The sequence below is a fragment of the Gambusia affinis genome, linkage group LG14, assembly GCF_019740435.1.
Source record: "Gambusia affinis linkage group LG14, SWU_Gaff_1.0, whole genome shotgun sequence".
Lineage (NCBI taxonomy): Eukaryota > Metazoa > Chordata > Actinopteri > Cyprinodontiformes > Poeciliidae > Gambusia > Gambusia affinis.
In genome coordinates, this window is record NC_057881.1 from 14,436,584 (window position 1) to 14,457,875 (window position 21,292).

Below are 21,292 nucleotides of genomic sequence, written 5' to 3' on the forward strand. Positions count from 1 at the left end.
TTTATTCTGTAAATAAAATTAAGTAAGTAGTCAGTCAGAGTCCTTTTTGTTGTTATTTTACATCAGGCATCGTGTTGGCTAGCTGTGCGGTGATCAAGGATTGGTGGTCTCACCCCCTGATTAACTGCAGTCCCCGGCAACGCGCAGCCTCCCAGCAGCTCTGAGCGGGTTCACTTCAAGCAACGATTACTATCCTTCTGGACTAAAACGGGATCGGTTAACGCAGGAGTGGAGTTATTATTTCAGTTGCGGAGGTTTGGTACAACTTCCCTGCAGACCGGATCGCAGCCTAACAGACTTTCGCGCCGGTGGCCATGAAGTAGGAGAGCAGAGCGGAGTCCGGCAATAGGCCGTTAGCAGGCTGAGCTAACCTACGTGAAGCTATTTGTATGGGCGCTAACTAGCCAAGTGCTGTTTTTGTTAGCATAACAGATAGTATATAACGACTTTTGGCTTGTCTTTATGCTGATTGTACAGAGAAACCTTAGCGTAGTTCAGTGCATTTGTACGTTTAATTAAGTTTCGCTGAGTTTTGAGGTCTTTTTTTTTTTTTTTGAGGAAAGTATTTAACAAGGAAAAAAAAAAAAACAACTTTAACGCAACGAATCAAGTGGAGTTTTTTGGTTTATTTTGGGGGATGATGTGTGTACCAAAGTAATCAGTATCTATAATCGAACAGACATTGATGATCAAACTTGAGTCGAAAACTATCTGGACTGCACTCCTCCCTTGCTCCTTGACTGGACTACAGTTCGCATTTCAGCCTCTCTACACCCCGTCGACTGGACCGTTGTCTTAGATCTTTGGCTCGGCTTCACTAGCTGGCCGCTCGGCACTGGCTGCCCAATGGAGGATCATGACAACATGGACTATTTTTACCAGCAGGTACAGCAGAAGGACGTTACACGCAGACTGCAGGTCGGCCAGGACCTCATAGACTACCTGAACGACCCAGATCGCTCCCCGGACGTGGAGCAGGACAAGCCTCGGCTTGATAAGACCATAGACGAGTTAACGGGATGGATCAACTCCAGCAATTTCAAGGTACGGGGGAAAACAGCCCAGTCATCGTGTGAGGGTGTCGTGGTGTAGACGAGCATCCTGCTGGCCTCTTCATGTATTATTTTCAACTAATTTGCCTTCTGAGCAGTAAAAACAGTGGTTCGGTAAATGCTTCCTTGTACAAAGAGGCTGGTTTCACTGAAACTAAAACAGAACTGATTGACTAACATTAAAATGAAAATCTTATTAGCTAATTATGATTCAGACTACAAACATGTAAACTCATTAAAGCTTTATAGGCACTTTTAATGTGAATGTGCTCTCAGAGATTAGTGAGAATCGGACAGCTTTTGTCTGTGGCAGGCCAGCAGTCTAATCCTGCTACGTTGGAGGCAGACATTTTTAAATTTCCCACTGACTGGGTACTTTTCCTGCGCATTCCTGTGGTTTCTTGGGCTTTCTATTATCGTTTTGGTTGAGCTTGTCTGTGTCTGCGATATAGACTCTTTGTCAGGACTGTGGACTACAGGGGGAATTATAGATGAGATGGGGGAGGGGTTAGGAGGCTCATTGTTATGACCTTTAATTTTTGTCCCTGTTTTTCTGTAACCTCAGTTTATTTGGGTGTCTTTTGTTCCTTTTTTCTTTTTTTTTCTTTTTTTTAAAGAAAAACATTTCTCACTTTTTCTTTTGTGTGCCTGAATTGTACTCTCAGCAGTACTTTGATTCCAGAAAAATCTGAAGAGTGATATTGTTGCGCTTTTCTCTGCTTGCTACTGAAAGCAGCTCAAAGCGTTTTTGTAGTTAGACTGAAATTTGATTCACAAGTTGCATTTGGAGTTAATAGATGTATTACTCAGCAAGATGTGAAAACACGGTGATGGTGTGTTCAGCATAACAAAGCCTCCTTAAAGCACATTTCATCTGCCTTGGCTTGCATCAAGTTGTCACGGCTACTCTGTGTGAATCTCAGTTGTCAAATAATACTGAATTTATATCGGTACCCATATATTTATACAAGTGTACATTCATGTTGTGATACATTTAAGTACATTTTTGTATGCAAAATTTCCAATTAGCCTTAGAAACGGAAGTGGAATGTATTTATGAACATATTTAAAGCCCATAGGTGTTGACCAAAGTACTGTACAGCACTAAAAGTAGAGCCTCGGCATCATAGTAACATAAATCAATGTAGATAAAAAACAACGATTAACTAAAGACATTGCAGAATTGTAGCATAAATTTACATGACTGTTTCTTCCTGATGTGGTGCAGTGTAATGTTTCTGCTTTATGTGCAGCCTCCTATGCACAAGCTAGCATTTTCCTTTTATTCTGGCTGTTTTTATATTGACACGTGCTGCTAATGGGTAGGGTTTGCGTCCGCCGGAAAGGTCATCTTACCAACAGGCTTTTATCTTTTCTGTCGCTGTCGAACAGAAAGCTGGAGGAGTTTCAAGAAGACACTGAGTCAGCAAGGTGATGGCGAACTAGAGGAGAAAAACAAAGTTGATGTGGGGGTGAACGGAGAAGGCGTTTAATGGAGAGCAAAGACTTAAAAATGACAGTCAAAAAAGAAAAGAAAAGTGCAAGTCATGACCCACAGACTTGTTTCAGTGTGTTCAAAGTGAAGCTTTTACGCTCAAGCACGTGTTAGGAATTAAAGCGAAAACTGTTCCTGGGGTTGGCATTCTTTGTATTCTTCTCTGCTGAACAGCAGATTCACTTCATGAACCCTGATCTCATCATCACAAGTGGCCGTATCTGGAAAATGCAAACGGGAAGCATTAATAATGCACGACGCTGCATATGTGCAGTTCAAGTTAAGATGACTGAACACTTCTGGCAGTGTTTGGGGACAGATTAGGTTACCAGACAGTAAAGCCCGGATGTTGTGATTTGTCTGTGTCTACTTAAACGGTCATGCTTTGTTTGTCAGAGCCCCAATAACGCAGCAACGCTGCTCCTGGAGCGCATTCGCCGTTTAATAGGAAACAGATGGACCCAAACAGCCGAATATTTTATTAGGCAAGTCCTTCATTTAAAAATGTTCCGCCAGTGTTTTTTATTGTTTTCAAAAACCTGGAAATCTCTAAGTGAGATAATGTCTAAAAAAAGAATGTCTTCCACTCAAGCCACGTCAAATGTTGGCGCTTAGCCTGCTGCTCCGCAAGGCTAGCTCTTCCTGCAGGTGCTTAATAGGGGGAAAAAAACAAAAAACCCTTCCAGCGCAGAGAATTCAATGCAGCTTTGTGGGAAGCAGCTGCAGGAACTGTTGTGACACAGTCATTATTGGTTGGTGAGTTCAGACAATGGCTCTGATATATATATTTTTAAAATTATTATTATTATTTAATTTCTCTGCTGTGGATTGGTGATTACAAGTAAAGCTACATGTGCCTATTGCATCTAGAGTGAAACTCTGAGATCAAAATGAATGTTTTCTGTCGCTTCGGAACAACAACGCTCTCATTTGCGGTTTTGTCCAATGAGGAGGATTCAGTAATAATTTAATTTAGTGAGAATAAGTGGAAGCTGGGATGAGCTGATGATCTGCTTTTCCCCCCCTCCCTTTAAGAGTGGAGTATTTCTTCACCTTTTAGCAGGAGTTAAATGTCCCGTTTAAAGACCAACTAAATGGACATCTTTAAGTATTTAAACATTTGTTTCTTAACTCTAAATCAATTTGAGCCTCTCTGTTCACTCCCTCTCACATCAACTTTGTCCCCCTCCATCTAGTATGCGAATTAGCTGGGTAAGCCACCACACCTATGAACCCGAGCCTTTACAAAGAGCCTTTCAGATAGAGCTGACTATGCACAATGGCTTAATGTCTCACATTCCTCCAGCTCCCTGGTTAAGAGTCTGGAACGTATCATGTGTTGGCGAGCCCCTTTTTATTTCCTAATACAATATTCAGATGTTTTATTTTTGTAGATAAAACATTATTTTTGCCCCCTCATTGCTCCGGTCACCTGTACCTGTAAACATTTTCAGCTTCTGTCAGGTTTTAGCAACAAACGTCAGATATTTTGGAGATTTTATTTTATATTTCCTTCCCATCGGCTCTGAGCTGTTCCCATTGCTGCAGTAGCAACCCCAAACCATTATGCTGCCACCGCTGTGCTTTACTGAGGATTTGATGTGTTTACAATGTCAGTTTAGGGCCACAAAACGTTTTTCTTTTGTGTGTGTGTTTTTTTTTTTTTTAAAATGGGACTTGTTATGGCTTCTTTGAACAGTTACTTCATACCACTATTCCATAAATGTGCATATCTATTTATGTACAGAAATATATATGTACAGTTCATAAATAGAAATGCAATAGGAAAGACTAGTTTTAGTAGTTCCTCTTTTTATTTCTGCCACATCTACATAAACTGTCTTTATGAGACTGATGGTGTGAAACTGTTTTCTTTTGTTCAGATGTTATCTTAACCATACTTGATTTTATTCAAGTAGAATAAAAACAAATGTGCAACCTACTAAGCCTTCCTCAACAAGTAATAAATCAAATTTCTGATTGATATCTTTTGAAGGGCAGTTTCGCTTACAGAGACTTCATAATCCGTTTTATTCATGGTTTAGGTTGTGTGTGGTTTTTATTTAGTTTTATGTATTATTTTTTTTTTTAGTTATTTTGTTTTAAATTATTTAATAATTTTCTATTAAGATACTTTCCTCTTCCAGTTTAGTGTGTTCTGTGCAAAGTTAAAGTTTATTAGTCGTTGGGAGAGCAAACATGCATTATTATGCCATCATTTTATTGTGTTACTGCAATATTATAATTTATCGCAATAATTCCTGGGACAATTTATCTGTCATTGTGACAGGCCTTCGCCAGTCTTTTGCAATGACTATTTGTAAAAAGACTTCACTCACTTGGTTCCTTACTTAACTACTTACTTGCCATTATGGTGGTCTGTTTTAAAAAAAAAAATCCTGTTGCATAATTCAAATTTGTGGTTGTAACTTAAAATGTATAAAAATTGCAGAGAGATGAATACTTTGGCAAAGCACTTCCCATACCTCCTAGTCCCTCGATATTCTAATGTCAGGGTTGATAACAAGCGTAGCCCTTTCCATTTCTTCTCCTCCGTTCCTCCATGTGAAGATGATACCAGATGGTTGTGGGTGCCTGTTGGGTGGAGGAGGGGCAGAAGAAGCCTGAGGGATGTTTCCATCATGAATCATGTTGCTTTTCCCCTTTTATTTCCCCCCTCATTCTTCCCCTGAATAATGTTGGTATAAGTCGGTCTTAGGTTTGACCCAAGGCTTGCATTTCCTCCCCAGGTGATTTTTTTTATTTTTTATTTTTTTGTTGTTGTTGTTTTGCCCTTCGTCTCCGTCTTTTCCTCACCTGGCTTCAGTCTTCCTTTGACCAAAATAGGGAAAAAACTGAGGTCCAGCTCTGGTCTTATTGCTGGACCGTCTGGCAAATATTCTTTAAATGGATTTTCTTTTTGGCTGTTGCAGTCTTACCGGAACGCTGCCAACAAAAGCATTCCAGGAGCGCAGCAGCATCGGGATGTGATCTTAATCAGAGGAAAAGTGGAAAAACTCCACTTCCAGACACAAATATGTGTCTGCCCACTGAATATTAGCGTTGTCACAAGCTAATGTTTATGTTGCAAGGGGTTATTTAAATAGCGTCTTAACTGAATTTTTAACTTTGAGAAAGTTGCCTGCATTATTTGTCTTTGTGTGGGATTAACTACTGCCCTCTTGCACTAAACTTTAAATGGAAGATACTGACAAGTACGCAAGTGAAGATCACAAACAGGGGTGATGTTTTTATGGACCAAACAGATCTCGGTCTTCTATCCATAGTGATCACTTTCTACCAATTCGGTGTCGTCTTCCAGGGCGTGTTAATATGGAGTTATTCCAAAATCTGGAACCACACATGGGGAGGCAAACCCGGCTCTCCAGATCTACACCAGAACAGCTGCTCTCTGCATTGGGATTTTTGGCAAGCAAAATCTTTCAGTGGGAGATTAAAGATCCAGATATTAAAGCTCCTAAAGGGAAGATGGATCGGCTGGGAGAACTCTGGAAAGCGTGGCCGATAATTGGATGCCTGAACTTGTGCGCAGTCCTACGCTGGATAGGCGGGTTAAATTTGGTGCTCTGCCATTTGATGAACTAATATTGGTGTAAACGCTGTCCGACGGAGACTGGGCTGTGTTTGGTGCTGCTAAATGTGACGGTACCATTTGTAACAGTGTAGTAAACAACATTTGCATCGACATTATTTGTACGATGAGCTACTTTTCTGTGTATTTTGTCTTTTAGCATGTCAGTTGCTGTCTGTTTTAATAATGTTGAGGTTTTTAATCAGTCCAAATCCATGCTAGCTTTTGATCTATGGTCAGTATGTTTAGAAACTCAACCAGGTCTTTTAGTTGGGACATTTTTTTTCTGCAATATGCGAGTTATCTGAAGGAGCAAATTTAAATTCATTCAGTGTGAATGATTAAATTTCAGTTTTAGTTTCTGTGGGTTTAAATGAATTGGTCTGGTTGGTTTGATGTGGGAAAAATGAAGGTGAATTATAAGCATTGTTTTTCTTTCTCTCTGTGCTTTTGCAGGTGGCTTTGTTAGGGATAGACATCTGCGGGGCATTCGTGGACCGCATAGGAGAACGTTTCAAAGGATACTTTGGCACAGGTAAGATTTCACTTTCAAATTGTGTTTTCTTCTTGAATCCAAAGGTTAGCTGTCATCCGCTGGGCAGGCTTTGTTCTCGTTTAGCGCCCAAAACAAGTGAAAACAAGTTTAGCGGTAGCTTCGTTGCACATGTACCAACAAACTAGTTTGAACCCTTTTTTTTTTTTTTAAGCCAACACAAACTTCTTATTCAGATTTTTGTAAAAGTGATTATAATGATCTCTTTCTTTTCTCTCTTCCCGTGGCTCAAACTCTTTATCCACTGGCATAAAGAGTTAGTCGCGCATAAATTTGCCTTTTTGTTTTCGTACCAAAGTCTTGTTTGTATTAACAGACAAAAGCAAACCTATGCGTTCAGTTTTGAGTTTGTTTTCTTATGAGTGGTACAGTTTGTTAAATAGTCGCCGTCTTTTCAGCATCTGTGTTTGTGTGTGTGTTTTCGTTTTGTCTCTCGCTTCCACTTTTTTGCTTGCTGGCTCCGCCCCCTTTTTCTATTCCTCATCTTTTATACTTCTCTATACTTAGGCCAGGCTGTAGGTCACCCTGTTACACCCCATAACCACTCCTTGTGTTAATGACCTTAGTGGCTCAATCCTAGATCAGATTTCACACTCATTGGGAGTGTATGTGTGTGTTCTGTGAGTGCCGGCTGTATATGTGTGTGTGTCACTGCAAAGCCAGACTGCATCTTGTCACCAGCAAACATGCTGAATCCTGCAGTGCCACTCCAGGATTACCAGCCTCATCAGCACACTGTGCAGTTCACCACCAGACATGTTTTCAATCCAGTCGTGGTCAAGGGCGCCGCTAAGCTAAGCTGCTATTATTATGAAACTGTGCGCTTCAGATTGGTTCGAAAATCTTTTTTTATTTATTTATTTTTATTTTGTAAAACTGACTGTAGAATATCCCGTCCTCAATGTGACTTCATCTTTCCCCTGCAACGCTCCCTTTCTTCATCCACCCACCAGCACACGAGGAGGAGGAAGATGAGATCATTCGGACTGAGTGATTGTATTGATTTACAGGGCTGACATATTGCACAGTGCTACTGAATTTACAGTGTATGTGCGTGCTTGCACTCTGACAAAGTGCTGCGCGCCATCCGGCCAAGTTGTCCTAAGTTGAAGCCGAGGTGAAACATGCAGACCTCGTTTTGTGCTGCACTCGTTTTGTGCGGATTGACGGGTAAGCCTGGCTGTCATTGGGCAGCATTCCTGTCGCTTATCAATGAGATTGTGCTGTTGAAGGGAGATTTGTGTACGTTTTCATTTTTAGTCCACTGAGTGACGTGTCCAACAACCCCCCCCCCTCTTGTCGTGTTTTCTGTTTGAGGGTATTGTCCTTGTTGCCGAGGCAACCAGCTGTTGTGGTAGCATAACTTCCACACCGAGTTAAAGGACAGATTACATCACTCCCTCTGCTGATGTCTCATTCAGGGAATGTGTGTGTGTGTGTGTGTGTGTGTGTGTGTGTGTGTGTGTTGGTGTGTACACGAGCCACTCTGTCTATTGACATTGTATCTAATTGAATGAATGTTAGAGGTCATTATTGGGTCGGACCAAACCAGATAAAGTTGCAAAACAACAGTTTAATGAAGTTTATATTCTATTTTTATCTGAAGTAAATTTAGAACATTCTGTGTTTTAATTATAGGACATTAAAAAATCGTACTAGATTTGTTTCTGGTGTCAAAACTAGGACTGTATTTTTACTGTAAACAACAATTAGAACTATGTAGCATCGATAAGCACTGATTCCACTTTCACGGCCAATTTCCAATCTCAGTTTTGACTTGCTGACACCAGTTTGAAGCAGTTTTCACTTTCTTTTTAGGATCTTTGATAAAGAGTCTGCCGTTTCTGTTCTTTCTTCTAGCCTTTTTTTTTCTGAAAGTGGGCTGTTATTCATTAAATAAAATGCAAAGTGGTTGCAGCGTTGGGTCTAAAACCAGCTTTCAGCATCTCGTATTAGCGGTTAGCATGGCTACCATAACTATGAAGCTCAGATTCTCTCTGCCTTTCATTTAATATAGATACTCTTATCTTAACTTTGTGATTTCAAAAAGACTGATAATATTCTAAATACAGCATATCCCATTAAATCTCATCATTTCCCTTATTTCTGGAACTTTTACACCTTGTTTAAGTTGCAGCCTCAGTAAACAGCAGGCTCGTCTTCTTAAATAGTTTTACGCCATTTGGGTTTCATGTGACTTAATCCGTAAGCACCTCACTGATAGTGGAAATAAGTGACTTTCAGTAAACACAGAAGAGTGTTGCTGTTAATGGCTGACATTCTAAGGCACGATCTCTATCAGTATACCCCTTTACTGTTTGTTTGTGTGGAATGGAGAGAAATAAGACATCAACTTGGATTATTCATTGTGTGGTGTCTGCTTTATTTACGCTACACCATAAATAATCCAGACGTGCAGCTGGAACCCGTTCTAGCCACATGTGACATAATCATTCAGATCTGAGCTTTGACCTCTGAGACAAACTGGATGCAGCGTTAAGAAAAGGTGTGTTCACTTAACTAGAAAGAGGGCAACTATTCTCTGATTCTGATCACATTTGAATGCTTTAGAAATATAAAAAAAAACTTTATTTTAGTGGTGCACCGATTTATCGGCCAGCCGATTTATCTGTGCTGTTTTCCTTCATTTTGGGAGATCGGTGATCTGCCAATTTTTACATGTGAAGCCGATCTTATCGAGCTTGTAGAATATCCCGGTCTAAGAATCAACCACTGTCCTCTTTTGTTCTCCGGTGAGAAAGGTTTGACTGACAGACCGGCCCACCAAGTCATGTCTGCACATTTACGATAAACAATAGTGACCCCGCTGTTGACAACTCAACAACTTTCTTGCTATATTGAGCAACATTTCAGACAAAAAAAAAAAAAAATGGTATCGGTCAAAATCGGAATCGTCAGGTTAAGCTTTATAAAAGATTGGTAATCGGACAGAAAATTGCAGTCGGTGCACCCCTACATTATTTAAATATTTATCATCTTATAACATCTACTGTAAAACTCTAACCAAGGCAGCGTTATGTCGATTTATGTCCAGGTTTGAAGCATCAAGAGTGAAAGTTTATTTCATTTTTTTTAGCCCTCACTGCTGATGCAGATGAGGTGAGGGGAAGACATTATTGTTGAGGATTATTAGATTTTGTAAGTAATTTCTTTGACTCTCCAATATGCTGCTTCAAATGATGTTTAAAATTCTTAATGCGGTCCTATTTTCTCAGACTCTCTTTCTGTTCTTCGTTATCTCACTGGATCACATAGAGCTTGCTGACATGTGAGCGTTTGATGACCTTGGTGTTATTTTAGTCACGGTCCATTACTCATTTCCTTTCTTTCTTTACAACCTTTCAAAGCCTCATGTTTACGATTCTGTTAAGTGTTCTATACGTTATTGAGTCTCTCGGTCTGATAAAACCTATGCTTTACTAAATATAAGCTTTAATCTTTATTTACTATTGTGTTTTGAAATCATTCCACTTGGGGGCAGTCTTTATTACCTCTGATGTCCAAACACTGTTGAATTCAGCATCATTTGTGGTTTGATTTTCTTGCATTTAATCTTGAGCAGATTTATTCCCATCTCGTCTCTCATCAGCGTTCCCTCCCTCATGTCTTTTCTTATCTTTATTTATTTATTTATTTTTGCTCTGTTTGTAGTCTTGCCAGCTCTGGTGGACCGGCTGGGTGACGGGAAGGATCAGGTCAGGGAGAACAGCCAAGCTCTCATCCTTCGCCTCATGGAGCAGACCGCATCGCCCATGGTGAGACACATGCTGACATGAGCAGATAAATCCTGCATGCATCTTCAGATTAAAGGTCTAGCTGTGTAAAAAGCCATCTTGGAGGAAACTTTGTAGAAACTACAATAAAAAAAAATTTTAATAAAAAAAAAAACCCAAGAAAAATTCCAGTTAGGAACTTATTACGCATATTTCTTTGTTAACCCAGACATCTGGCAGCAAGCAATTTGTGTTAATTGTTGTATTTTTTCCCTTATTTTACAAAAGTACATGCTTAAGCTTCATACAGGCGCATCAACCTAATATCACATCCATGCTTTTTACTCTCAGTCCTTGAATCTGTTGGTTTTGGCTCCCTCCTCTGGGTAATAAAAAAATTACAGCTGCTACAACCTCATTGTCTTTTATGTTAACACACAAACATTTCTCGCGGATACCATCCCTGTGCTTCATGCGCTGCTTAGCAAAGTCTATAACCTGGACGTCTTTCTTCTTGTTCCTCCTGACGTCCTTTCTCCCTCTCTTCCTCACACGCTCGTCCTGCTCGACATAATTTCTTATCAAGAACGTGTGGGAAAGGCTGACTCCTGGCTTTAAACACAAAAACTTCCGCAGCCGAGAAGGAATCTGCCTCTGTCTCAGCGCCACACTCGGCACGTGAGTAACTTCTTCTTTTTCAGCGCGGTCAGGATGACATTTAAATGGAGTTGAAAACATGTTTTGAATCAGTTTACGTTCTATATCCTCAACATGTTCCTACATATAGAAGGACTTTATGTTCTGAAAAGTTGGAGAAATCGGCAAAATTTTCTCCAGTGGTGTTTCTGCAATCTTTCTTGACCCACTTTGTCGAAGAAACACACAAGTTCCCTGTGTCTAGGATTAATCCTCTTAACTGTTTCCGCCTCCGTCGAGGCGAAGCAAACCCCACGGAGCCTCGATTATACGGCGTCACAGTTCAGACACGAACGCTTGTTTTTATGAATTAGTTTGATCGCACTTCCTCCCGTAATTCTAAGAAGGTTTGTTCTGCTGTCGGATGCCGAGGATTGCAGGAACATTTTAGCCTCGGTAAGCCCAGGCTCGGCAGGGTCAACATGTCATCGCACGAAACGGGCTTACAGGTGTAATAATAAACATACCTTTGTTTGTCGCAGCGTGTTGGACACTGGTGGTCTCTGCTGTAAGTTTGCCCAGCCAACCAACTAATCTGAATCTTTCTGCTAATTTTAGCGTCTTTTACTAATAGTAGGTGGCATTTCTGTGTTGAAGTCTTAAGCTGCCGCCTGATGATAATGCAGAAGATGTTATGCATTTCTGCTTTGAAGCTGAGTGGAATGATAAGACAAATGATCATTAACAGAGCATTTAATTCTTCTTTTTTTTTTTTTAAGTTTTCCACTTAATTTTTTAAAAGAACAAAGCGTACTAAGGGGTATTTATTGCAAAGCTGATCATACGCCTGTATTTACTTTTGTCTTCTTCTTTTGTCTGCCTCTCTCAGGTTCGGAGCCCAGCCTCTCAGCCTCAGCAAATTAGTTCCACATCTCTGCGCTCTGACTGGAGATCAGAACCCACAGGTAAGACAAGCAGCATCATTTAGTTTGAATTATGCTCTGGCTTTTGTTTCCTTTATTTATGTAGGCAAAAACATGTTGAGACAGGAACAGACGAGTGTGTAAATACCCAAATCACTGAGATGAGTTGGTAAACAGTCACGTGTGCTTTGAAATCTGTTGAATTCAATTTGACTTTGAAGCAAATAATTTTAGATTAATTATCTTGGATTCTATTCCAGATTCAGTCTGATTTTTTTTTTTACCTTTATTCAGCCCATGTAAGTTGCCACTCAACAATTCAAGCTTACTAAAATCCAATGTCTAAATTAATGTGCAGTGCTGGATTTTTGTGAAAGAAATACCTTACAAGGTTTTTTTTCTCTCTCTCTCATTGTGCATTAGCTAAATTGCAATAAACAAAAAGAAAAAATTTTTTTAGTATGTTTGCATCGGCTCATGTAGAATGATAATAAAAAAATGGCTGCGTAATGTATCTAAAATGAGTGTTGAAAACCAAAAAATGCTTTAAAAAAAATGACATCAAATGAAAATATTTTTCTTTGTACCTAGTGCAAGAGCTCACCGTGCTGAGCTTGTTGTTTTGGCAGCAGATACCGTTCGCACAGTTAACGGATTGTTGGCGGCCATAAACAGATTTATGTGGCAAGAGTCATTGATGTGACTCAGAAAGAAGAGAGTTTGCCAGCTGTAATCTGAAATCAGTCACAGCTCCAGAAACTACAAGAATCCTCTGTGCACAGTTAGCTATTTTAATGTTGGTGCCAAAGCATAGTGATAAGATGACCAGCAATCTGTTCTGCTGAGAGCTGCTATAGTTGAGGTTACATGTGAAATACTCAGACTGCTGAAATTTTAGATGAGGGTGACCCCAAGCTGTGAACCTAACATGACACATGTAAAGTGGAAATGCTTCAGAAGTTAGCAATTAGCTTTCCCAAAGGACCGTAGGAGTGACTATAGTCGTTGTTGAAGGCCAGGTCATTGGCATTATTCCAGAAATATGATTGATACGTCTAAAACACAGTTTTATTTTTATTCATTTCTAGTAATCAAATACTAAAGTTTAGGACTGTACAAGATTAAGAAATGGGGTTATAAAGTGAAACACAATCCAGTCGGCTGAACACTTAATGGCATGCAGAGTGTGTGATTCATTAAGATTGCAAATAAAACCACACAAATATCACTTTTCATGCAGTCCATTGTGATATTGTTAATATGCACCCTGACATTTCAATAATAGTACATTGTCCATCAGTTGCTCAGAAGTCTAGTGGTGAAAACTCTACTTTCTGTGTCCAATAGCAGACATCAGAGGATTTACAAGAATGCTAATGTTGCTAACTAAACAGAGAATTTAGCATAATTTGTTACATTTAATGTTTCTAACACTTTATGTTCTTGAAAATGTGTTGCTTTTTGTTGCATCATTCTGCAGCTGCGCTTGAATTCTCAGCTCAGGCATCTTGAGACGGCGCTCTGATTATTACTGTTATTACTGAGAGGGTGAGCTGAGCTGTGCGCCCTCACCTCCCACTGAGCTTCATTGCACTAACATCGAGTTGTTAAAACACCCACAACAGCTCAGAGTGAGGGTTTCAGAGTAAATGTGCAGGGGGGGGGGGAATTGGAAAGCTGAGCTCTGGTTCTTCTGTATTGTGCCCAATCATTAGCTACCCACATTTCACCTCGACCAATCAACAGCCTCCACAAGCCGTCTCTGTCTCACTTACAGCGAATTCCTTCAGCAAAAATCCAGCTACCCAATCACAACACTTTCCAGTTGAATTAACAAATCAGATGTCTCCTAGTGGAGGTACAGTAGGGATTGGATTTTAATGAGCGTTTACAGTATTTTGTGTAATATTTATTAGGTCAAAAAGTGACTAGAGTGTTACAAAACTGCATGGCTAATTACTTTAGATACTAGGTGAACTTCCAGCTTGTTTGTGTGTCTTATTAACGTGGTGATGTCTGCTTTCTGTAGGTTCGAGAGGCTTCTATAACAACGCTAGTGGATGTTTATCGTCACGTCGGAGAGAAAGTCAAAGCAGACCTGGGAAAGAGAGGACTTCCAGCTGCTCGGTGAGTGTTTGTTTTTTTTTTTTTTTCTTTCACTCTCATCTCTTGTTCTGAACTCACTGATGGGAGGTTTTCTGGTTTGTGTGTGTGTGTGTGTGTGTGTGTGTTTCGGCGATGGGTCTGTGGGTCCCAGGGCTTTGGCACTCGGTCTGTCCCATGCCACACCATGTACCACTCTGTCCTGCACCGTACACAGAAGCACTTTCATTCAGAGCACAATGGCGTTTGACTGAGGGAGCGGGCGGGAGGGGGCAGCCGGGGCACAAAGGGCTTGGGGAGAGAGAAACAGAATTGGGTGAAAATTCCAGCATTCAATCATCTGAAAAAAGGTTTTTGGTTTTTATTTTTTGAAACTTTAACATGAGCAGCGTCGCTCCCTTGTGTGAGATCTGAGCAGCAGTCGGCCCTGTACGCTGACTCCTCAGCATGAGTCGTGTGTCTGTGAATGCTTGCTGCGACCATGTGTCATGTGTTGTGCATATTAAGCCAGTCTGTCTCCTGTGTAAACACACGGCCTGTGTGTGTAGGGTTTATCGGCGCTGGTGTGTTTGTTTGTGTTTGGTCTAATGTAGAAATCAGACATTTGCGATGATTTATTCAGTTAAAGGATTCTCTTTTCTTATATGTATTTACATTTTTTGGGGATTATTAAAATACAGAGGAAGGCCATGCTTTACCATTAAGAACATTAATCCAATACTACTGATTAGAAACGTTGGCAATCTACTGCTAGGATAAAGATTTTACATCTTTAAATCAATTTAGGGAAGTTTGAGAATATTTGCATTTCTTCTTTAGGTCCCAGGAATAAATCTGACACAATTCTGTGTGTCTGACGATGTGTGTGTGTGTGTGTGTGTGTTTTAGTGTATGGCTGCTGGCTGGAATGCATGACTGCAATCACGGTCTCTGTGACTGGATCACATTTCGTCTCTGCAGAGCTAGCATACTATACTATATCGTCTTCCAATCTTTGTTTGTTTGCTTTTGCTCTGTAAAAACAATTATAATTCAGTCGTCACGTTTCTTACTTTCTAAAGTAAAAAGTTTTGTCTTATTTAATGTCAGCTTTAAAGCGACTTTAGAAAATCTGCTCCACATAGAGTATAACTCACTGGAGTTAAGAAGTAGAACATTTTCAATAAAATGTTGAAAGAGTGACTGGAGAAATACTATGAATCTTACAAAATCGTCTATTCTTTTTGCACAATAAATTAACGAGTGACTATGTGACTCTCATTTTTATGTTGGTAACTAACTAACATTGGATACCGGTTGACAAATATTCTAAAATAAAACAAAATGATTGCAAAGTTGAGGCTTTTAAATCATCTTTTGCATCATATGTTAGAGGTCAGCATGACTAACATTACCAAAAGGGCTCTCTGGATGGGAATACTGTAGAGAATGTAGATCATTGCCTTAACTTTGACACTGCTGTTATCTTTATGTATGTGTCCCTGCGTGGGTGCTTAGATCACCCAGCTGACAACTAGACATAAACTTAAAGGAGATCAGGATTTCTCACCTGCGTCTCCCAAACTTTGGGTAAAGTTGCTTTTAAATGTTCGAAAGGTATCTTCACTTTGTGTTTTTAGGTCTCTTTCTAAAAGCACATCTTTTCTCCACAGCCTTTGAAATATCAAAGATGTCTGTTTTTTGCTTGTTTATCTTACTTTTGTGCAACACTTTGGAGAAATTTGGGTTTTATACGTGCTTTATGAATAAATTGGACTTGCTGAAAGTCTGCAGAAAGACCTAGTGCCACGTAATTGGATGTCTTTAATCAGCAAGTCAGCTGGCTGGCAACAGTAATCGTGTTTAACCTGACTCCTTTCAACATACCACTCTTATATTATCTTGACTTTGTTTGGGTTTGTTGACCGTCTCAGTTGCCGGATCACAGATGGATCGGCAATGATTACCTTTTTGGCAACGTAAATATCCTGTGAAAGGGTTCACTGTATCTGATTGAAAACAGCTGCTGGAATCTGATTGAGGTCAAACTGTTTAATGCAGACAACAAGTCAGACATGACCCAAATTTGTTAAATGGAGATATGATTAGGAGTCTGTGAAGTAATCGTTCATAAATCCTTGATTTTCTTGTAGAACTGGAACTAAACTTTGCACAGTCGTAACTCGACTCTCAGCAGGATGGGATTACCATCAGCCCATAATTAGGGTGAATACAGGTGGAGTTCAGTCTTGATGTACGGTACACATTTTCCCCTTGGAGAGGAAATGTACAGCGAAGGAAAAGTGGAGAGATGTTGCGTGGGGGGAGGAGCAGCGTTGTTCTTTCTCCTGTCCTGTCGGCCATGTAGCCCCTCCCCCTCAGATGATAATGGGTGTATCCGAGTTTGCGAGGGAGGTTATGTAAAGGGTAACTGAATCTCTTTTCTGCCCGTCACACACACTGACCCACGTGACTCTTTCTCTTTCTGTCACACAGACAGATTTTCAAAGTGTCTGAGAGTCGGATCTGAAGATATTTCTCGGCGTGTATCCCCAGGACGCAGTGTGTCCACGCAGCTGTAGGTGGAGCTTTGTCGCATGTCTCTGGCATGCTCCGGTCTCATGCTGTTTGGCTCTCCCTCCCTTTCTCTTTCACCCTCCCCACTCCCTCTTTTCGTCTCCTTGCCTCCCTCCCTCTCGGAGCCACTGCACCATGTTGGATACAAGGAGCCAAGGGGAGCTAAGGACCAGAGCGTGTCACTAGCGTGCGGGGGGGGGCCAGGGGGGTAACGCAACGTCGCACAGCAACCTATTAATCAGTCCTCCAGGAGAGATTCGAAGACAAATGACTGCTGAAGACGAAGCGCAAGGATATATTTAACCAAACAGACGAGCAAGATGCTTCTGAAAGGAAGAGAGCCGCTTGAAAACGCTGCACGGCTAAGGAGCCAGATGCACGGCTAATTATTGTCATTGGGAGCTGCTTTGCAGTCTGGTGGCCGCCGATCTGCAACTAGACGGCAAACGGCAGAAAGACAGGTAGAGGGCTGGGCGACACCTTTAATGAATTCCTATTTAAATTTGTGGAAATGACAGAATAATGGATGTAAGTGAACATGCTTCATTTTCCTTGTTTTTTCATTGCAAGTCGGTTCTATTTTTGTGAGTTTGTATATTTTATCTGTACCTTGTAAAACAGGGGCGAGGTTTCTCTTGTCAACAGTCTGGTTCTGATTGTGTGTCTGCATCTGAGCAGCATGTTTTTTTTTGGGGGGACTCTGATCATGCTAGAGTTGTGGCGCCCGGAGTGAGACACACCCACATATTGAAAGATGGATGAGCGGGAGCTCCACATGTTGCGAGCTGATGATACTCTGACTTCTGATCCATGGCGTCTTTGTTTGTTTCTAGGTCAATGATGACCGTCTGACTGATCATTTCACATATTTTACTCACCGATTCTCTTCGGCGATCAGTTTTGCATGCTGTACAGTTTTGTTTTAACCTCCTTTTCGTCTCCCTTTTTTTTCCCCCAGGCTACAGACGATATTTGCTCGTTTTGATGACGCCTTGAATTCTGGCAACATGGCTCTGAGCCCAAGTCACGGTCAGTACCTATTCTCATTCCTTCTGCCATTATTATATAGAAGAGCATCCAAGTCATGGGATTATTTCTGAAGATAGTTTTACTGAAGTAGTAGGCGAACTTATAAAATAAGAAATACAGAAGCACGTTGTGTGTGCCTGTGTTGGATGGAGGGATTCTTGTGCGTGTCTAAATCAGCAGATGCTCCCGCGGTTGTGTCTGTTTGTTGCTATGAGCTCCTGTAAGAGGACATAACGGGATTAATGGTTTAGTGTGTTTGTGTGAGTGTTTTCTGACAGAGACAGACCTGAACTGAGGTTTTGCTTTTGCTGCTGTGAAGTCAAAGCAGTGTTTGACTTCAGAAAAATGTAGATTCTGCTGACACATACCGTACTTTGTTATTGAGTGATTCATTTGATCTGGTCTTGAACTTTATTGTAATGTAGGTCTTTTATTGTGAGGTGATAAAACTGATGGTGTTTGGAAAGCTAGAATAAAAGAAAAATCTGTTTGTTACACGTGTGCCTCAGTAGAAATGTCTTTGCATTGGAAGTTTAGTTTACAGCAACATAAACTTCTGCATCACTTAGATTTCTGCTGGAAATGAAACTGTTGGATTTTGATCACAAATGTTGTAAACCTCATACCTGCCAACCCCACTTTTGGGCTTGGCAGATAATTTTAAAATGTCTTGCTGATACTAAAAATTGCCAGTGACTATTAAATACATTATCTAGTGTTTTTAGCGTGATCTGCTAGCCATCAAACTGTTGATACATCTGGCAGATATGGGTTTAAAGCAGTCTTAATTTTACTAATATGTTTCTGATTTAAAGTAGCTTCATTCTGACAGAGAATCTGTAGAGGGAGTTAAAGATGAGGGCGATGGCCAAGAGGCCTTCTAACCTCAGAAACTTTGAGCTCTTCACCAAAGATAAATTGTCAAAATGTCAGTGGGAAGATGCAAAAAGCTGGTCCGCAATTGTAAAAGAGATTTGAAGGCCAATAAATATTTTTTTTATTGATAATTGAGAACGGAATTAAAAAAAAAAAGTTTAAGAAAAGATAAGAAGCAAATAAATCCGAACCTTTTTTTTTAATTATTATATTACATCTATATTGTCTTTTGTTAGATGCCTGTTCTTGGTTTAATGACAATAACTTAAGTTAAATCTGCAAGGAGAATGAATCATTTTAGATTCAACTGTATGACTTGTTCTCCGATTAGAAAGATGCATCATTTTTAGTTTCTAACCAACTGATGACAAATCGATTCTCTTGGTGCGTCTCTGTTTTTCACTGATTCTGAAACTGCAGAATGAAAGATTCATATAATGTCTGCTGGATTGATCAAACATTGAGCTTCAGCTAAATTATAGGGAAATTATTTCTGTCTTTTACATTGTTTATTTTACCTGATGTTTTTATTAGAAGTCAGTCACAGTGGCGCGGGTCAGCAGAGGGCCAGGAAAGCAAAACTATCCACGGATCAGTGTGGCAAATGTGCTGCCATTTTAATAGCATACTCCATATTCATAAATATTTTATCTGAAATAACGTTTGTCCCCTCTCTGAGTAGCCGTATAAATCTGTCTCTTTAGAGTGGAAGTGGTGATGCTGATAAACTCTTGAACTGGTGAAAAAGTGCAATAAGATGCATAGGGTTTATAACTCTCCTGATAAATGAAATTGTAAGAAATAACAGCTCACAAGTTGCATTTTAGGTTAAACATGCGACCCTTTGTAATCCCTGGTTTATGTGGAGATGGTGGAAGATTGATTGAGTTATTTCTCTTGTTTTCAACATTTTTGTAGTCAACTCAGAACTTAAGTGTAGCTGTCATCAGAGAGAATGTAGAGAACAAGCACAGTTCCAGGCAGTAAATCTGGTGAGGTGTTTTTTGTTTTGTTTTTTTGTTTTTTACCATTTTTTTTAGCTAAGCTAAAGATTTTTTATTTTTTTTGGAAATTATTCAAAAGAACGGGTGGAAACTTGATGCTTTCTGGTGCATGTAGATTTTTTTTGTGTCTTAGTTGAGGTTTGTATTTGTGCTTTTCAATATTTCATCACAGTTGGAAAATGTCAAGTTATCTCAATTTTACAAAACACAGTTGGAAGCTAAAGCAGAATGTTGTCTTGTCTTCCATGTGTTCAACGTTTTGTCATGCCAAAAAGTAGAAAAAAAGTTGGTGTTTTTATTTTATCTCTTAAAAGATATTCAGTCCTATGTAGCAGGGTGGTAATGTGAGAGTTAATTTCAACATAAATTAAATGCAACAGGGTAAAACAAATTTATTTTTAAAGCAGAAGGTTTTATTTTTTGTTTTTAATTTTAAGTTGTGATTAGAGATTAATCTAGTTTTAATGGGCAACTTAATGTTTAAATTATCATAAGGTGTAAACTCTTCCCTTAAGAATTGAACGCCAAAGTGAGACTGTTTTTAGTTACAGTGAGGTATATTTTAAAAAAGATGAGTAACTTTTAAAGCATTGTTTTTCAAGATTCATCAATATGCAGTAATCAAACATTGTCCATTACAAAACTACTCGCATACTCTCAAAACAGATTATTCCAAGTTACCTACTAGGACGTGTTTTGAACAGGTCTTTTCTGAACTGAATGAGAGGCTGCTGATCTGTGTCTTATTGGCTTCATATTTGCTGTTGCTTGGCAAGATTTAATTACCATAAAAATGAGAATTTTTGTCTAGCTCGGCCCATTCAATTCTGCAGCAGGTCACTTTTAAACTTGGCTTCTAATATAGAAATATCTCGAGTCATGCTTCTGTAGTAGCTTTTCAAACTTTGACACATCTGCTACAGTCTAATAAAAACTAAACTTTATTAAACTCTTCAACCTGATTGTCCTGTCACAGTTTCTGGTTGCCTCCTCACAGATATCGCCAGTGAAGTTTAATCTGCTTGTTACAGTAAAAATCCATCCAAAACGGTGATTCAAACAGCATTATGAGTGAAATCTGATTTCTTTTTACGCCCCTCCTAACCTCTCACTTCAGGACAAACTTGCACAGTCTGTTAAAACCCAGGCACATGCAGGCGTTCCCTCTCGTCCTTGCCCCACATTGCTTTTAGGCCAACTCCTGGCATTTGCTTTGAGGACGGCGAGAGGAAGCTGACCGAGATCTGTGCCAGAGGCCGAATCACAACGCCGCGCCTATCACTGCCTCGCCCTGATTCATCCTGACAGGAACAGAGAGCAATACTCTGCGAACAAAAGAGCGAAGGAGGCAGAGGGCGAAACAAATGAGGAGAAACTAGACACCAAAGGGACAGAAGTGAATAGAAAGATGACGGGAGTATTTTACCTGTAACACAGATAGTTGAGGATGATGAGTTGGTAACTGGGTCTGTTTTTTAATCTCATCTGGTTGTGGATTTTGGCACCCAGACAAAATGCTGTCAGCATATGGTTTTAAATTAAAATCAGCTTAAACCTTATGTACTTTCCCTCGTGTGCTTTGGCACAGATGGACAACATCTGCCCATGTGGAGGAAAACTGGGGTGTTATGCTGAACTGGATCAGTTTGTAGTCGACACACACATTTGCATAGTTGTGTCCAGTTTTTTAAAATTCTTTTATAAATTAAATAATAACATAGGAAATATTATAGAAAGAC

General features: G+C 39.9%; 1 protein-coding gene across 42 annotated transcripts in view; it reads left to right on the top strand.

Annotated features, from left to right (window-relative positions):
• The first annotated feature begins 121 nt into the window (after positions 1-121).
• Positions 122-21,292, top strand: part of clasp2 (cytoplasmic linker associated protein 2) — a 58,467-nt gene continuing 37,296 nt past the window's right edge. For 40 of the 42 annotated variants that reach the window (XM_044138588.1, XM_044138597.1, XM_044138599.1 and 37 more), the window contains exons 1-7: positions 122-1,044; positions 6,596-6,674; positions 10,365-10,468; positions 11,013-11,104; positions 11,952-12,027; positions 14,015-14,112; positions 17,603-17,673. In XM_044138588.1, the coding sequence (XP_043994523.1) occupies positions 847-1,044; positions 6,596-6,674; positions 10,365-10,468; positions 11,013-11,104; positions 11,952-12,027; positions 14,015-14,112; positions 17,603-17,673 (718 nt within the window). In that variant the 5' untranslated portion in view covers positions 122-846. Of the gene's footprint in view, positions 1,045-6,595; positions 6,675-10,364; positions 10,469-11,012; positions 11,105-11,951; positions 12,028-14,014; positions 14,113-16,855; positions 17,173-17,602; positions 17,674-21,292 lie in introns of those variants that run through there. The other 2 variants (XM_044138632.1, XM_044138633.1) reach the window with 2 other exon arrangements.